Genomic DNA, 19,223 nt, shown 5'->3' with positions numbered 1-19,223 from the left:
GTTTGAGATCTGCCAAAGAACAAACTGTATAACCCAGCCATTCAAATGGTATCATTTCCAAAAGTTGCCAGATAGTGTGGTGCTTGATCCTTAAATGATTTATCTGAACCCAGTGTGCATGTGTGTCGGCAAGGCCACCAGTCTCTTTTTGAGGCCAATGCGGAAGTTGCCATACTCTCAAATGGCCAGTGGGGGGCGCAGCTTGTGTAACATCATCCCTGAACGTCCATTCAACTCTATGTGAAACGAGCCAACTTCTCTCTCGGTCTCTGTCTTAAATAAACACTTTACAAATGAGTTTATGGTCTGAAAAAACAATTTCAAGTATTTTTCATGCTCTCAAGGCTCCAATTTTTTTAATTATAGCCCCATTTCGAGGAAAATAGGCGATATACTTCGGATATTGGGAAACAGTAATACCTCCGCCCGTTAGAGGCAGCAATGTGCCGCAAAGGCATCTAGTCTGCGGAAAGTACACGAATAAGAAAACCTAGCAAAACAAGGCTAGTATGGCTAGCAGATAGCAAGTCATACTTTAGCAAATTATCAGAAAATAGCGCTACTTTATGATATTTTAATAATGTTAGTAGACACACGTAACTGTATAGATGGCATACATGTAACGTGACGCTCATAACATGGCGGACCATTTAACGTTATCTAACGGTATGTAAAGTAGCCTAACGTTAAATGGTCTGTCCATGTTATACAGTAAGCGTCATAAGGTTATATGTTAACGTAACATAACATCACAAGTTTTTGCAGACTTGAATGCTGTTGGTCGTTTGTTCAATTTGCTTTTCTGTATGGTATTGGACATTTAAAAATGATACATACTTGTCTTGAGGCATCCGCCAAGCTCAGCAATTTGTTATCCTTATTTTAAAACATACTTTATCAGATCGATATAACTCAACATAGCCTAAGGTCTTGCACGAATATGTCTACTGGTAAATTAGGCATATATAGATAATCTACCAAGCAACACTTGATACAAATATAGGTAACCATTTCACAGCAGTACAGCCTACCATGGTGGAAAATTAACCATTCTTTAAGTTTGAATGATATCAAAATATATGTTGCATGGTGTAGCCTTTGTTTATGTCGAATTGTTACAGATAACCATATTTCAATAAATATAAATCATTCGTTGATTTGAAGCAGTCGGTTGGTTCTCCATCTTCATTCTTCCTGGTCATTTGGTCGAAGCTGGTTCACTCGACATCAAATATCTTTATATCACATCTTATTAACAACCTGCCTGCTCTGACCAGACAACTATAATGGGCTCGTTCTATGAGATTTGGGGTACATTCGGGTACATGATTTACTTTAGCACATAGCCTACACAACAAGGTTCTTTGTTGGCAATGTTTATTGACAAAAACACACTGGCAGATACATACCAAATGGCTCAAAGTAAATCTATCAAAAGTCTCAAATCTGTCAGCATTTAGCTTATGTTATTGCAATATCTTAGGTTGAACAACTGATGATCAGCAATATTCTCACAGTAATATGCACATGGGAATCAAAACGTAGCATTCATTTTCACAAATAATTTGACCAAGGGACAATGTGCCTCTGTTCTGTTGTGCTGTTCCTGCTCCACCATGGTACTCCGACGGCCATCCCTTGAAGAAACAAACGACACCGTGTTATATTAATTACTATAGGAAATCAATGAAAGTGTGGACCCAAGCAGCTCAAAAGGCAAAAGTATTCAAATTGAAAAAACGGTGGAGCTACTAGGAGTATTTTTATATAGCAATATTTAATGCGAAGTAATATATCTGTGTACAGGCAGTTACAAATCAGAATATATCTTCAAAGTTATACGGGCAGACAAAACGCAACGCGTTTCAACCACGTAGGTCTTCCTCAGGCAATGTTAGCAATATTAATTACTATAACATAACGCCACCACATTTCAGTTAAAGTAGGCTATAACGGTGCTCACACGTTAGCACACGATGCTAATCGAGCTAGCGTTAGCTTACAAACATGAGCATCACTCAAACAGTCCAACGAGTCCAACATAGCAGAGAACCAAGTGCGCGACCAAATCCACCTCAGTTATCAATTTTAGAGTTTGCCCAGAGATAAGTATAATAGCAGTTTACCTTGTGGAGGCTTAGCAGCAGCTAGCAGGCTGGAGACTCACACCAGCTACTCAGGCACAATGCACCAGGATCACACCACACCATGGTCTCTTGGCCAGGCCCCGGACAAGACGGTGGTCGGCTGGCTGGACTCCTACTCGCCCATACCTTCGGACTAAAAGTTATTATATTTGTTGTCCTGGACCATTTCACCACTGCAACCAGCCAGCCAGCGAGCAAGCTAGCAAACAGAAGCGAACAACAAGATGGCAGTCGTTCAAGCCTGTGAGACAAATTCGGAAACTCCCCCGGCAGCCGCTAGGGGCAGCCGCCCCCTCCTCCTCCTTCTTCTTCTACTAGTGTTTAACAGCCCTCTCTCCCCGTACTTCCGTGTAAAGTTAATCCATTCAACCAATCAACGATGAGCAGGAAGCGGGAGATTCAAGCCTCATTTTGTTCCATCAAAACCCAATGGGTGACGTCACGCTGACATTATCCAGTTCTATTATACAATCCATGGTATCAGGTCATCCTCAAATAAAAAATAAAAAAGATATAAGAAGAACAGAGTCACACCGGTTAGAGGTCAGTGTATTATGCTACGGCTACAGTCACAGACTGAATACCCTAGCTCTCAAGGCTATAATCCAACAGATTGGTGTGGATCAGATTATAACTATCCCTCTATGTGTGATGGGATTACTGTCATAATCCCTTTAAAATTATACCACTATGGCTATGATACTGCAGCTTTATTAGGGGCCTTGTTACTGTCCCTCATTCTGAGGGTATTGCTGCTGTATTTACATTAAAACTGATCCTATCAATTCATCATCTGATTAATATTTTAGTGCCAGTTGCTATTAATATAACATTACTGACCCTCTGTCCATTTGATGATATTATAATCCCATTAAAATAATACCACTACAACTAGCATACTAGGGTTCTGTTTGAACCTTAATATTCCCTCTACCTGATGGTATCATATACGCCCATTGCCGCGCCCCCTTTTGGCTAGTGGCCGTGGAAAGTTATTCAGTTAGTCCTTGGCCCATAACCAACCTTTCTGCAAAGTTTCGTAGTGTTACGTGAATCCATATGGAAATTAGGGGATTTTTTGTGATTGAACACAGCCAATACCATGCCCCCTTTTGGCCAGTGGGCGTGGAAAGTTAAAGAAAGACCCCTAAAGTCATGTTTCAAGATGTGTATAAAATACTCAACTATGAATAAGAATTTGTGTCTGATGGTTTTGCCCACAAAAAACAAAGGTTACATTATCTTGTTAAAATCCTTAAAATGACTTCCCCTCTTTCTCCCTCATTTAAAAATCCAAAGCAACCAATCAGAGTTATCTAAAACATAACTAGCCAATCACAGCATACAACACGGGCTTTCAACACATTCTCACTCATGACAAAGTGATGACAAGGGTTCCTGACCGATCTGCAGTATAGGACGAGTTGGGAGTGAGAATGTGTTGGGGCTTTAACTGCTGAATACTGGACAGTGATTGGCTCCAAGATTCATGATGTCACGAATCTTGTTGTTGAAAACTCTGAGAAACTTTCCACTTTCAGCAATGATTGTGGAAACAGCCTTCTAGTGTTAAACTCTGCACAGACATCATCACTTCTAAAGATGAAGTTACACTACAAGACTATTTTAGACAGGATTTCCAGTTGGGCCGAGTCTGTCTTGGTCGACACCAGGGATCCGCTAGGATTTTTTCTGGCAGGCCAATGGAGCCGGCAACATTCCAGAATTCCGGCCTTATAGAATATTTACCGGCCCAGTCAAAATGTATTGAAAAAAGATAGATGTAGCCTAATCATTTCTCAAATACAATACATATTATTGTATAATTTCTAGCAAACGAAATAATAATTTTTGTTGGCTTTGATTTCAAAATAATTATGTAACTATTCACTGCGGTCTGTGCTTGCGTGCGCAAAGGGAGTTTGCAGACCCATTAAGATTAAACAATAAAACACAAAAAAACAAAAGCTATTATCCAATCGTCCAACAAATGTATTTTATTATAGTGAATGAACTCTTCACAAACTTGAACTGAACAGTTTGTCATATTCCCATTTAATTAAGCCTAAAGAAAGACACTGGCGGGCCTACATTAAATGTCTCTTTGCATCCAAGAACGTGAAATTAAATAACTTGAAAAGATAATCTAAAGTCAGAAGTTCCCTACCTGCAACAAGCTAGAGATGAGACGTGCAGTCAGTCAAACTTTTAAAAGTAGCCTATATTTTCTGAAGCGGGACAACGATGACAAGGTTAAAAAAGCAGACTGCAGCTGGTTGACATGCGGCATCCAACTTGCTTTCAGAACGGACTTATAGCCTATACTTCAAGTTCACAACATGAGAATATTTGCTTTACTTTAAACTGAAGGGCAAAGGTAAGAATATTAGCCTTGTGTTACCTGTAGCCTACATCTGAGAACGAAATCCCTTGTTGCGTGCTGTGAGCTTTGAGATGATGCTCCATAAAGTCATTCAGACAAATAAATTAAAGCTGTCCATTAAATACTCCTTAAATGGCAAATCAACTGAGCTTCTAGTAGGCTATTTAGATGTACATACACAACTCATAAAAATCATAAAATCATCTGTAGTGGTCAAAAATACAATAATATGTGCATTAACTGGGCAATGTACATCACTTTATACTGATAACTTAGTGGACAAATTTAGTAAAAACTACTGAGTGTGTTGAGTGTGTTACTGAACGCACGGCTGGGCAAAAACATCGATATGGGAAATATCAATACAGTATCGATTAGGGGTGGGGAATCACCAGATGTAGACGCCCGGTGGCCTGGCATGGCATGGCCTGCAAAAAAAAACACACACACACACACACACACACACCAAAAAAAAAGAAAAATCGATACTTGGCGTCCAAATATCGATACAATATCGTCAGGCAAAATATCGCGATATATTGCCCTATCGATTTTATTGCACAGCCCTATAGACCCCTTATACGACTACGTCACACTGACATCACGCAGCGTCGATGCGCAAGACGGAGGCAGAAAGACAGACTCCGCACAGCCCTGTCAAGTAGTTTTCCAGTGCCTGTGAAACTATTCGAGCAAGACATGTCTTCGTGTTGTGCAGTGCGATGCCAGAATCGGAAAGCTATTGTAGCAGAGTATTCGGGTCCGCCTATTCACACTTGGTTAATAAAATAATAAACGATAGAGCCAGGCTGTAACGTTATAACAAGCTTCTCCCCACATATCCTGTTCTAGGCAACTCGAGGGAACATACACAGCCTCGCACACACGCAATAGAACACAACACAACACTGAACAGTCTGTTACACTATCAACAAATCAAGGACTAAAGTTTTACCGAATCCCGTCAACTCATACTGCTTTTAATGCTAACCGTAGGTGTCTTTGGTTGCAAGCCGAAAGAGGAAATCGTTAAAAATGCCCGACTTTGCAGTGCTCGCTTATTTCATATCAGGTAAGCTGTAGCTGTAGGCTGCCTACTAACAGCCACATCGCTCGGTTAGTTAACAATCAAGTAACGTTAAATAATGTCATTATTGAGTTGAACTGATTGGAACGAGGACATCATTAAAAATGCCCGACTTTGTAGTATTCATTTCATAATCAGGTAAGCTGCCTGAAGCTGTAGGCTGCTCAGCCACATCGCTCGGTTAGTTAACGACCAAGTAACGTTACATAATGTCATTATTGAGTTGTGTGTGCATTATCAACATAACAATATATCTTTGCAAGTTACAGAATAATTATCTACGCTATCCCCAGTTATAAAGGAATGCACGATATGTATTGCTGGCCACTAGGGCTTGGCCAATTGACAGCGCCAGTGCGTATGGGTCTGTAAGACATATCCCATTAACCAACGTTAATTTCGATGCATAACATTGCTTATCACTAGGGGATAAGCTGTGGTAGTAAGCCGAGAACTGCATTTTAAAACTAAAATCTAACTGTGTGTCGCAGATGGGCACAGAGCAGTCCTGACAGCGGGGCTTTTACACAGTTCTCTGTGTCTGTCAATGCTGGACTCACGGCTTTTTGCCTACACGATGCGCGCGCAGCTCCAATGTTGACAGCTGTATAAGGGGTCTATAATGTCTAGTGTATCCTATGCTCAAGTTGGCCCATGATGACCAATCTTTCTGCCAAGTTTCGTGCAAATCCGTTAGTTAGGTGCCTTTCTGTGATTGGACGCGCCCATTGCCACACCCCCTTTTGGCCAGTGGGTGTGAAAAGTTATTCAGTTCAGACAGACAGACCAACAGGGGCAAAAACATAATCTCTAACCAACTCCATTAGATTAGGCCCAGCCAACTCCGTGGTGGAGGTAAATATTAGCTGTTTCCATTTTACCTTAACTTTAGTTTACCTGGAAACCTGTTTCTTTTCTGATGACTGTAAAACACGACACACACAGTAATAATGTAAATCGATGCGTACTGTCCCTGTCAAATAAACCAAATTCACAAATCAGAACAGCACTGTTCTGATGACTTAACTGTTCTAATATCATTAGATTGATATGAGAGCTGTACACTTGATAGAACAAAACTATTGCAATAATAATTTATTTGACCATTACTGGAAGGTTACTGTAAAACCCCAAATTCTGATCAATCCTGTCCAGAAGTTTCACAGGTTGTTCTGACAGTTCATGTAATTTTCTTTTTTTACAGCTACTATCTCTGTTTATGGCCTTCATGCCTCGAGTCTCAGGTGGGCATGATAAAAATGTATGGGACCATAATCTTAACTCCAACTGCTTTTTAAACAGATTGTTTTAAATAAAAAGAAATAAATTAAAAAATAAACAGAAGAGCAGCTACAGGGAAGTCACAAGCCAGTCAGTCATCTGCTATTTACTCACCAAGTAATCCGATTAGAAATTAAGCACACAAATGCTGCAACGCAACACATACACACACACACACAAAACCACCAACACACACACACACACACGCGCGCGTTGTGTGTGTGGGATTTTGGGTAATCCCAAAACTGTTCAATACTATACATACCATACCCAACAACTACATACAGCTTAATACAATCCTCTTACAGATGTAGACTTCTCACAGATACGCCATAGCTTAAATAGTGTTAGAACTTATATCATACATAACTACAGCATAGAGTAGGCTTACTAGGCTACCTATTACACCAGTATGTCTGTGTTTTTGAGCAGCCTTTAGAGAAAGGGCTTGTTTTTGTATTTGTTCTTTTTGTGTGTTGGGTAATATGTTCCAGATTAGTACCATGCTTCTGGGGCAGCAAAATAGTGCAATGCAGCAAGCATGCAAAGAGGGAATTTTATAATGGCTACCTACCACTATGGACAACAATCTACATGTAGAGTGCATGAGTCAGTCAAATTACTGCTACTGGTTATGTTCCAAAATCCCTATATGAGGGATCAGCCGAGCAGCATTTTGGTAAACAAAACGCGTTTCCGGGGGGGAAACGGCAATGGGACCCTATGGAGCCAGCCTTGAGTGCTCACTCTCGCCCCGGCTGTGCGGTGTACATTTTAAAAACTGTGACAGTTCACACAACTTTAACACGACATGCATATATTATACATCAAACTCTTGAGCTACTTCTGCTCTCACTCAGAATCACTCAGAAAAAGAAATACAAGCAATATCATGTATAGTTTTTGAGATATTAACGTTTGTTTTACACAACTCATATTAGTTAACTGCTGCGCTTCCGGGGGATTTGCGGTGATTTGTTGTTGTGATGTCATGCTGATTCCTCATATAAAGTAGGTTAAGATGAAGAAAATATAATAGTGATAATGGGTGAAATAGCATTAATATCCCTAGTTGTTTTTGGTTGATTACAAAGAGGATAACAAAGAGGAAGGAGGTTGTGGTTTCGCCCTGTCTGCCTGTTTGTTAATACAATCTCTCAAGTAGTTACGGATTTGGATGGAACTTGGGAGACAGATAACCCTTGACCCATGGATCAGTCATCGGCATCTGGGATTTCTGCCATTAGACGATTTTCATTTTTTTGCCATGACTATTATTACGCCTTGTGGGAAGGTCAGACAATCAAAGACTTCCAATTCAAAAACAAAACAGCACTGCATTCATGTGTCAAAAGAAGTGTTGGCGGAGGTTTGTGCTTTCTGGTGACCTCATCAAACAGCTTGCAAAATCAGTTTTGGGGCACGAACAATATGATCTAAAAATAAATAAGTAAATAAATAAATAAATAGCATGAATATACAGTAAGTGCACTACACAGCACAATACAGTACAGAAAGCATCGCTCACTGCACCACTTTACTGGACACCCCTGGACCAATTCTCCCCAGAAACACACACACACACACACACGCGCACGCACGCACGCACGCACGCACGCACACACACACACACACACACACACACACACACACACACACACACACACACACACACACACACACACACACACACACACACACACACACGCACACACGCACACACACACACACACACACGCACACAGAGAGAAATCAAATCAGTCTTAATTGTTGGGAGGCTATTTAAAAAGACAAAATGTCATTGTTCTTCATGACTCTGATGAAGACGCACGCTGCGTCGAAAAAATGTATCCACTTGATCCGTGTGCTCCAGTATCTTTGGATCTCATCTAGGGATGCACACAATTAATCGAAGCTCAATTACTCGCTCGTTAAAGGTCCCATTCCGTGCAAAAGCTGTTTTTACTTGTAAATGCATATATACTGCTGTCATCCCTCCCTGTAATGAGTGGTCACAACCTCAGAACTGCCACAGTTGGATTTGTCCCTATACAGCTCTCTCAAGCAGTCTCCTCCAAGCCACACCCCCAAACGCGTCGTTTGCCCAGAGGGGAATCTTGGGGGAATTTCGACGTCACTAGCTTCCTCCTGCATACTGCGCGGGTCCCTCTCACACAAGCTACCTGCACCATGTAGTCTATAGCCACAAAATTAACACTTCTAGCTGGAGCAACGCCAACTGTACGTGATCCAGCAACTGCAGAGGTGCATTCGGTAAGTCTAGGCATTTTGAGATGTCCTCTTTAGCGTAGTACCGTTAAGTTAACGATAACTCGCAACCTAGCGTGCTGGTCCACAGACGCTAATCTGATTGGCCGCTGGGAGCCTGGGGCGGGCTTTCCCTCAGCGGCCAATGGGAACTGTTAGTTCTGAATATATTATAGAAACAGGCCATTCTTGGGAAGCGACCAGATGAGGAAGTGAGAACTCCGTCACAACAAACGGGTTTGCTATATTTTCGACAGATTAATCCAGAATCATGTTTTATGGACCAGAGACACACGTTTTTAAGAGGTTACAGCTGCACGAATTGGGACCTTTAAGGATTTACTCGAGCATGTGAAAATGTACTCGATCAAAACAAAACAAAAAGCAACGTGCATTCTGTCAGTAGAACGGTGTTTTCAAATCATTTTTCAACGATCCTCCAGAGGGCGCAATGATATCACTGTAACAGACTGTGTGTATGCGAGGCTCTGTGGATGTCCCCTCAGAGTTGGCGTAGAACAGGAAGTGGGGGACTTATGTTGTTGACGAGTGTGCTAACGCTAGGCGCTACCTGTCTGAGAATAAATGTGGAAGCGTGTTATAATGTTACAGCCTGACTCTCTCGTTTATTGTTTTATTAACACTCGGCTACATCACTATAGCCCTTTTCAGACAAGTCATAAGATGCTCTACTTTAACAGTGTTCATTCGGATAAATTGGCTGGCTCCTCTTCCTCAAACCTGGAGCAACCCACCATCAGTGAGGAAGAGGAAGAGTTGCGACGGACGTACAACAACAATCACTTGAACAATGTTCATTCGGATAAATTGCCTGGATCCTAGTCTCACCTGGACTGGAGCTGAGCACCTTGGCATCAGCGTTTAAGAGCTGCGACGCACTGCGAGCAGAACATTAAACAATCTGTGGTAAGTGAGCCCCTGTTGGACCTAGGCGGCGGCGGCGGGGATTCTGGCCAAATGTTGACATGTCTAAAAGTTATGCCTCTACGTTTTGATGTGTTTGCAATGCTGTGAGAAATATACAATAAGTTGCTGCTGTATAAATAAAGGTTTTATTGAGGAAAAAACGCATTTGGTATGGTTTGGATTTTTTTTTTTTTGTAATTACAATTACTCGATTGATTGATCGTTAACGTTACCAATGATCGATTCCAGAATTTGTGGAAAATGTGCATCCCTAATTTCATCTGAAGCCTCTCCTCCAAGATTGCCCTCTCCTGAGAGCACCGGACCAGCCTGCTGGGCTGCTTGGGTCAAAGCTAGCTTGGGTCTAACCTCATCCTACAGAAATCAAATCAACTAGGCCATGCAGGCAGCATGCTGCGTGATGCTCTCTCAGTGAAGTTGCACTGGCTCACAGCCAGCCTGTTAAGCAGCATGCTGTGTGATGCTCTCTCAGTGAGGTTGCACTGGCTCACAGACAGCCTGTTAAGCAGCATGCTGCGTGATGCTCTCTCAGTGAGGTTGCACTGGCTCACAGACAGCCTGTTAAGCAGCAGAGGGCTGGAGTTGAGGTCTCCTGTAGCGGCACCTGGGTTACTGGAGTTAGCAACAGCCTGTGGGATCCTATAGGGCGCTCTCTCTCTCCCTCACTGTCTCTTTTTCCCATCCTTTCCTCTTCTCCTCAAATCACACTTTCCTCACATTCACGCCTATGTTCCTGTCTTTCTTTCCTCATAGCTTCTTTTCCTTTCTATCTTCTTCCTTCCATGCCCCATCTCCAGTGTCCTTGGACTCCCTAAACACATGTAATTCCATGCCTTGTGTGCTGTTTTGTGTGCCTGATGTGCATTCTCATTGGCTCACACTGGGTCATCCCATCCTTTTTTCATGACTCCGACCGCCTTGAGCCTTAGGAAGCTAGCTGTGTCGACGGTGGGTCTGACCATGTGAGACTAGCCTTGACTGTAAGCTTGCTCTAACTAGGGCTGTTCAATTTAGCCTAAAAATAAAATTTACTATTTTTTCTCTCAAAACTCGATTTTTGATTTCAATTTTTTTTAATACTATTATACTTCTCTAAACAAGTGACAATTTTACTCTGAAGGCAGAACAACCCAACTTCCTGTTATAGCCTAACTTGCTATGCCTAACTTCCTGGCTGTTGCTTGCTAACTTGCAGTCACTTGACACTGGTGGATTTGATCGAGCACTCTGTGCTCTGTTGGAGGGATACTCTTGGTTCGATGACTCTTGCGCGTGTGCCACCGTGACATAATTATATAATGATATCAGCAGTGTCTAGACCTAAGCGACCAGCTGTGCTCAAAGTGATATCTGTACTAGAATAACACAAAGTCACAACAGGTATGCGGGCCACTGCGATAGCAGTTAGGAGGAAATTCAGACAGACAGGGTGAGTGAGGCTGGTAACATAACGTTACACTACAGCCATGAAGCAGAAGCAGAAGCTACTCGGTGGCCTCACGTGTTGTTTTGTTGTTATGTGAACTATAAAGGCAACATTTCACCGTCTGGTGATAAGGTCTGCCTTCGTGTACATGTGTGTGTGTGTTGTGGGTGGCAATCGTTATCTTGTAGGCTACAGCCCGCAGTGCAACACGCTGCGCTCAGTGCTCACACTCTGTGCTTTTTGGAGGTGTTGAAATAAGTTAATTGCGCTGCTGTCTTTAGTAGCCAGTAGTCACAGCTTCCAGAGAGACTTTACAGCGGGAAGAAGGGACGAGTAAGCAGCACACGTACATGAGAGAGAGTCGCCCCGCCGTAACGTAATTACCCTAGTTAGAGTGTAAATCGATTTGACGAATTTCATTTTTTTAACATCGTCCTAACTAATTAATTCGATTACGATTCAGAATCAATTTATCGAGCAGCCCTAGCTCTAACGCTAACCTCAGTGAGCCCATGGCTAAACCCCACCACCTCCCCTGCGTTGAAATGATGTCATTTTAGTTAGAGCCCGATACTGGATTTTTGAGGCCGATGCCGATACCGATATTAGGGAGTAAAAAAATTCTGATATCGATATATCGGCCAATATTCTTATATTATATATACACATTATATTACACAATTTCTTTTGCAATGATCCCTTAAATATCAAACACTTGACAAAGATATGATTTGACATGACTTGAGAAATGTAATGTTGGAAGGATATTTTACAGCTTATCAATAAACTTTATTGTCCAAAATGACATCAATGCAATGAAACAGTAAACTTCACTGAGAATTTAATAATTATAAATAGAAATACAAGAACACAAATAGAACCAATATAAAATATAACTTGTTAAGAAAAAAGATCAAATATACACAACGTGCTGTCTATAACGTAGAAAATAATAAATAAAAAAATATTGGCAATATCGGCCGATACCGATATATCGGTAATCGTCATTGGTTGTTGTCAATTGTTTATCCACCCAGGTCAACTGCTGAGTCTGACCTAGGTGACAGATACAGATACAGTTATTCAAGGTACAGATATTCAAGGTACAGATATTCAAGCCCCTTCAGGGGCAATAGGCTCGAACCCCTGGTATTGCCGCTTGCGGCTATATTTATTATTATTATTACACATCATCTCTATTCACCTTTTTCCTGGACTTAAGTTTCCCATGATTCTCAGCGGTAGCCGGTTGTCGACTTCCTGTTTACATTTTTTTCACTAGCAAGGAGGTGCGCGCCAGTGTCAAAGAGTGGGAACAACCGTATGGCTTATGTTATCTGAAATGGCTAAAAATAGTAGCGTTGTGTGGTTGCATAGCGGTGATATTTTACAAAAACGAGGTGAATGTGGGAAACCCAGCCATTGTGGTTGCCGTTTGGGCACTTATGTAACTGACTGACTCCAAATATCTGATTGCATTATTAGCGTTTATGTCCTTTGCATACTTGGATTTATGTGGACATAAATAAATCATTCAAGTGTGTGTGTGTGTGTGTGTGTGTGTGTGTGTGTGTGTGTGTGTGTGTGTGTGTGTGTGTGTGTGTGTGCGTGTGTTACTGTTCCAGTGACATCAGAGCAACCTGGCCTACTTATAACCACCATCTCTCCCCATAGACTCACTAACTAATCATAGCATATAGCAGTTTGCTAAAGACACACTACCCAATTACAGCTCTGACTGCTTAGTGGAGAGCACATCTCTCTCTGTTCTAATTACCTACGCCAAGGAGGTTATGTTTGTTTTCAGTCTCTTTTTTTTTGTCAGCACGATTACGGAAAAAAAAATTCATTCAACTTCGTCCGGGCCAAGGACGAGGTCATTACATTTTGGACTGGATCCGATCCCACTCAAGAAATTTGCATATAGCAAATACTACTTTATTAGACTAATACTAGCCATCCATGGAGCAATCCATGATCAAAGGAGAGGAGGTGGTGACAGAATATAAATATCTTGGTCTTATTATTGATCACAAATTATCTTGGGACCAATGTGTGGATGCTATCTTTAAGAAGGGCCAACGGCGCTTGTATTTCCTTAGGAAATTGAGCTTTTTTAACGTTGATAACAAAATCCTTACTCTTTTATTGAGAGTATTCTTTGTTATTGTATTGTATGCTGGTACGGACATTCCAAAGTTACTCACAAAAATAAATTGGGAAAGATTGTTAAGATCTGTGAAAAAATCATGGGGCAACAGCAGGCTGACCTGTACCACCTGTACTTGACTAGGCTGACCGTGAAGGCAGTCTGCTCAGACACATCCCATCCACTGTCAGCAGAGCTTCAGCTACTCCCTTCTGGTCGGAGGTATACATACCCCAAGATCAGAACCAACAGAGCAAAACATTTGTTTATCCCCATGTCAATCATCCAGCTAAATAAGATGTGAGATTCAGGGAATCTGAAGTTTTTATTTGTTTTTTATTATTATCAGTACGGTTATTGTTGTTTAATTATGATTATGAGATTGAGAATGTAGCTGGTCATCAGCAATGGGCAGTATGCAATATGCAATATCACATCATTAAATATGCCGGGCGGCTAACACGTGCACTTTAATGCACAGTATTATTGCACATTAATGCACAGTATTATTGCCCAGTTAATGCACATATATACACATTAATACATTATTGTATTTTTGACCATTATTTTAATGTGTCTGTGTCCTCATGTACTGTGCTGTACAATGTAAATTGCCTCCTTGGAGGACATTAAAGTTTTCTACTACTACTACTACTACTACTACTGATTGAACTGTTATTGGTTCATTTATCAGGGTTAAAGTCATGTACATGTATGAGTTGTTAAAGACATAGCAACCACAGAGAAGTCTGAATGAGTCTAAATTAAAAATGTAGGAAATAATGGTTTGATTCAACTTCACACAAAAAGCAGTTGTGGACAGTTTATAAAGCTTTGTGTTTTATCTTACCACCTCAAATAAAACTATAAATAGAAAATTGAAACCTCAAAATTGGATGCAAAATAGTTTGCATCTTCTGTAGAAGACTCCTGACGCAGGGTTTTTCCTGCATAGAGAATTACGAGGCGGCCACCTCAAATGTAGTGCCACCTCCATCTCTCTACGAAACTCAGGCGTTTTCATGGAAAACACTATTTTCTAACAAGCGTTGCACTCGTTGGATTTCTGCCATTGCAGTTATGACTTGAAGGTCTTGAAACACTTGGTAAACTGGGAACGCTGGGCACATCATCATAACCGTAGTTATGACATCATCTAACAGTTGGCATCATCACTGAGGCAGCATCCGAAATATGACATCATCACGGTCGACATCATCTAACAATCTGTGCACAATCCACATAGAAACGTCGGCCCCTATCGTTGCATCGGCGCAGTTTCTAGGCCGAGCGGCAGGCGCAGATCAAAGCAGTGGGCGTGGAAAGGCGCACTTGATATCGTCGTGCTGGCGCTAGATGCAGCCCAAAGCATTACAACCACGCCTTTTAGGCGTAAAATTATGCACCGTCATGCTCATTGGATAAGTGCAATAAACGAATCGCACGCTTGCCTTTTTAGCTCCAATTCCAGTGATCCCGCAAAACCAGACGAAAGCCAAACGCTCTGCCCCCCCCCCCCCTCCCTTCATCCAGCCTGTCTGTCTGCATTATAGGCTATTATTCCATATTATTATGCTTCTCAAACCAATCTAACTGCAGTTTCAATACTGCAAGCATGTAAATACGCTACACTATAGCAAGATCAAAGTGAAAATAATGTTCTATGCATCAGCTAGAAAAATATAGCCTATTAGATTGGTGAAAGTTTGTCCAGAAAGATATCATTTTCTCTCGCCTGCTGCAGGAAGGATGATGCACATAAATATACCCTACATTATGTCAAGTCATTGCATAAATGTGTTTTTATTGTAAAACTAAATGTGAAATAGGGCCAAGTTATTGGACGGACATCACAGTATAGCAGATGCCATTAGAAGCGCGTTCCGAAGCGCGTTCCGCTGTTACTTCTCTAAATCACGTTAACTCGACAAGGGGTATATATATGCCCAGGAGGACATATATGTTTCACATAGGGTGGTGTTTTCATTTCGAGGTTTTATTTGGTCCAATATTGAAATGTTGACAATGGCAGGCTGTGTTACCATTACACATTAATTTAGAACTACCTTTTATATCTATTTTGGCTCATTTGGTGGCTATTTAGTAGCGAAATGAAGAAACACAATGCATGCTGGGAACTCAGAGAGAGAGAGAGAGAAGGGTGACAGAGAAGAAGCAGTGAAGGCAAAGAATAGGCCTGCTTTTGAAAAGCGCAAAGCGCTAAATGTAGGCCAGCTCCCAAGATATGACTAGGCTGGTATTTAGCGCCGACACGCCCACTTTGGGACTGCGCCACGCCCATTCGGCCTAAAGCGCATTTGGCAGCCTAAAGCCTATTGCTATCTTGCCGAAACAGGCGCAAGGCACGTTTTTTTGCGGTTAAGGCCCGTAATAGCGCCGATGGCCTGTGGGAGAATAGAGCCCGTCTACTTTAATTCCAGCAACAACAACAACAAAATCACTATATCAACCGCCTATCGGTAATCTGTGAATTTTTCCCTACTAAATTTGGTATTGGTCTCATAACTCCCATATCGGTCGGGCTCTAGTACCACCCCGCCTCATTTTGAGACAGGAAAAACCAAATTTTTTTAAATGTCCCAATAACCTTGTGTTTGAGCATATTACATCATCTTACATGAGGTACTGTAGTCTTCAAAAAGCCAGTCCCTGTGTGAGACCCAGCCCTCTGGTGATGTTGCCACCTAAACCTCTCTAGCATCTAAACACACCCCACTGGTGACGTTACAATCTAAACCTCTCCAAAAAACAAGAGTGAAAAATTTGACAAATTGGTTTTCCCACTGTCTGATTCAGGTTTCACGATGTAAAACATATGCAGCCTAGGTCACTAACATCAACCAACCCAACATGCTTTTGCTCGTAAAAGAAGATCTATGGAAGCACAGAAAGCGATGCCGAACTAGCACTTTGCAGCAAATCACGAGGGTGCATATCAAAGTACACATTTGAATTTCATAGTAAAGAAATAATGTTACACAGGCACATGCAGGTACTCAACTCAAGGAATAGCTTACTTTGATAGTAAACAAGGGATTGTAAGCCGGAATGCTGCTACAGATATACTTGTACGTACGTACTTGGTAGGGGGTGCTGTGCGTAGATGCAGGCCCCCTTGCTCCAGCAGAGAGGGATGCAGCCACTGTTCTCCATTTCTTCTGTAGGGGGAGCAGTCCCAGGACTGGCCACAGGGCCCAGACACCACCGCTGGGCTCAGACAACAGCATAGAGCCCAGGGCTACAGTACAGCCTGCTAGCCTAGCCACTAAACTGGCTTGTCACAACTCAGGGAAAAAGCCTGGTATGTCAAATTGAGTAAGCCAAGGAAAAGGGATTGAGAAATACAAAACGATTTACCAGTTGTAACCTGCTATGCTGACAACTGGGCTTTGATACAGAGGTGCAAAATGTAATCACGCCACAATAGACGGCAGGAAATGCAACGCAAAAAAAGAAGGACAAATAGAAACGCCAGTGTCCCAGCAGGGTGGTAAGTCAATCCAACAAAGCAAAGGGCCAAGTGAGAGCCTTGGACTGGAAAGAGAGGAAGTAGAATATCCTTTGTACAGTCAAATGTGGTGACGCAGCAAAGTATCCCCACCGGAGGCAGAGAATGTACCCATCTGTTGTTGTCTCTGCTCAGGTCTCACTGTCAGTGCCCAGGCTTCTCTCCAGCCACACCGCCCCACACCTAGCATCAGGATCCAGGTCCAGTGAGATGTGATTCTCAAACCACATTTTTATCTTTAAAAAGAACACTGAAATGCAAGTTTAACTTAGCTCCCAGCAGCCACACTGGTCCAAAATTTATAATTTACCATTTCCAAGTCTAAGCTGATCTAATATTCAGACCTTCTTTTTACACAATGGAGAAAGAAATGAATTAAAGACACCTAAAACTGCATTCAAGTATATGTGGTGCAGAAACCCAGGCGACTGAACAGGGCACTGATGACAACCCGACTTCAAAGACTGTAAGTCACTCTCCTAAAGCTTGCTGATGCTGAAACATCATTTGGCTTCATGGCTTGCAGAAGTAGCTTCAGGTCCAAGTCATCAATCCTTCATGATGCTGGAGCAAAAGACCTGTTTCAAAGTGCAACCTGACACTTCATTGATCCCCGTAAGGAGGTTCTTCTTTTGCTCACGCCCCTCCAAGGAGTTCAGAGCACTGGGCCAGCTACTGTACACGCACTACTACTGTACATGAGTCCCAGGAGGTGGTGGGGATTCACTGTCCTGCTCAAGGAAATATCAGCAGGCCGGAAGCAGGGGCTCGAACCTGGATCCTGCAGTTGAAGGGCAATCTCTTTAGTAACCATTATTAGGCCACCATGCTGCCAAGCAAATCCTCACCAAACAGACATGCAGATAATCCAATCAGTCAATCCTCGATGTGAAGTTCAAAGAAGAAGGGAAGCAAGGTTACGCCCAGAGGAACGCGCTTGCAGCAATAAATCAAAAGTCACAAGGTCTGGCATTCAATAGACAATATCCACATTACAAAATAACGCTGACAGCTCTCAGTGATGACGTTTAACATCCATGCTGATAAATGAAAGCAGCATTTGAACATGTAAAGACTCAAATCCAGGGAAGGTAATCCACAATGTTGTCCATAGGAGACAGGAGGCAGGATGAGAGGAAGAAGAGGAGGGAAACCAGCATCAGGGAGGAGAGAGATGAGAATGTAGGGCGACGAGGGGCGCAGAGAAATGGAGCACAGCGAGGGAGAGAGAGAGAGAGAGGGAGAGGGAGAGGGAGAGAGAGATAGATAGAGGGAGAGGGAGAGGGAGAGGGAGAGGGAGAGGGAGAGGGAGAGGGAGAGGGAGAGAGAGATAGATAGAGGGAGAGGGAGAGGGAGAGGGAGAGGGAGAGAGAGATAGATAGAGGGAGAGGGAGAGAGAGATAGATAGAGGGAGAGCCAATAAAGTAGGAGGGAAGGGGGAGAGAGGGAAGATGGAGGGAAGGACAGAGAGATAAGAGGAAGAAAGAGGAGAGGGGTGAGTCTAGGAGGAGAGGTGAATGAGGGAACGAGAGGGATGAAGAGAAAGAAGAAATGAAAGAAAAAACAAGAGGGAAAGGATGACGGGGAAAGACGAGAGATGAGGAGAGAGGGATGAGGAAGGAAGGATAGAAAGAGGAGAGACCCAGGGGAGAAGCTCAGCCTCACATCCTTCAGAACGTTCCCACAATGCTCTCTGATAGGAACTAACCAGGCCAAAGCAGGTGTCTGATGTCAGAGAGAGAGAGAGAGATGTGAAGAGGAAAGGGAGAAGGACTGAGAAGATCAAAATGATGTTGAAGTAGTGGGTGGCAAAAAGTACTGAATCGATGCAGTAATTCCGTTTGGAAGTCAGTCAGCTGCGTGTCGGTCGGTCTGGCTTCTGAAGGCTTCCTTCTGTAGAGCATCGAGATCACAATAGCCGTCTCTCATCCTCTCATGCTGGCTGCCAGTGCAGTGCCGACACACACACACACACACACACACACACACACACACACACACACAC

General features: G+C 42.4%; 1 protein-coding gene across 3 annotated transcripts in view; it reads right to left on the bottom strand.

Annotated features, from left to right (window-relative positions):
- The window catches only part of LOC310782188 (focal adhesion kinase 1-like), a gene marked incomplete at its 5' end in the record, with an annotated part of 170,277 nt that overhangs the window by 112,517 nt on the left and 38,537 nt on the right, over positions 1-19,223 (bottom strand). For 2 of the 3 annotated variants that reach the window (XM_083642876.1, XM_083642874.1), the window contains one exon: positions 16,791-16,863. The exons of the other annotated variant lie outside the window; for it this stretch is intronic. In XM_083642876.1, coding sequence (XP_083499002.1) covers positions 16,791-16,863 — 73 coding nt within the window. Of the gene's footprint in view, positions 1-16,790; positions 16,864-19,223 lie in introns of those variants that run through there. 3 annotated transcript variants of the gene reach the window in all.

The sequence above is a fragment of the Poromitra crassiceps genome (assembly GCF_964638095.1).
Source record: "Poromitra crassiceps genome assembly, chromosome: 1".
Taxonomy (NCBI): Eukaryota; Metazoa; Chordata; class Actinopteri; order Beryciformes; family Melamphaidae; genus Poromitra; species Poromitra crassiceps.
Note: the sequence above shows the minus strand (reverse complement) of the source record. Positions and strands in the feature narration are given on the sequence as shown.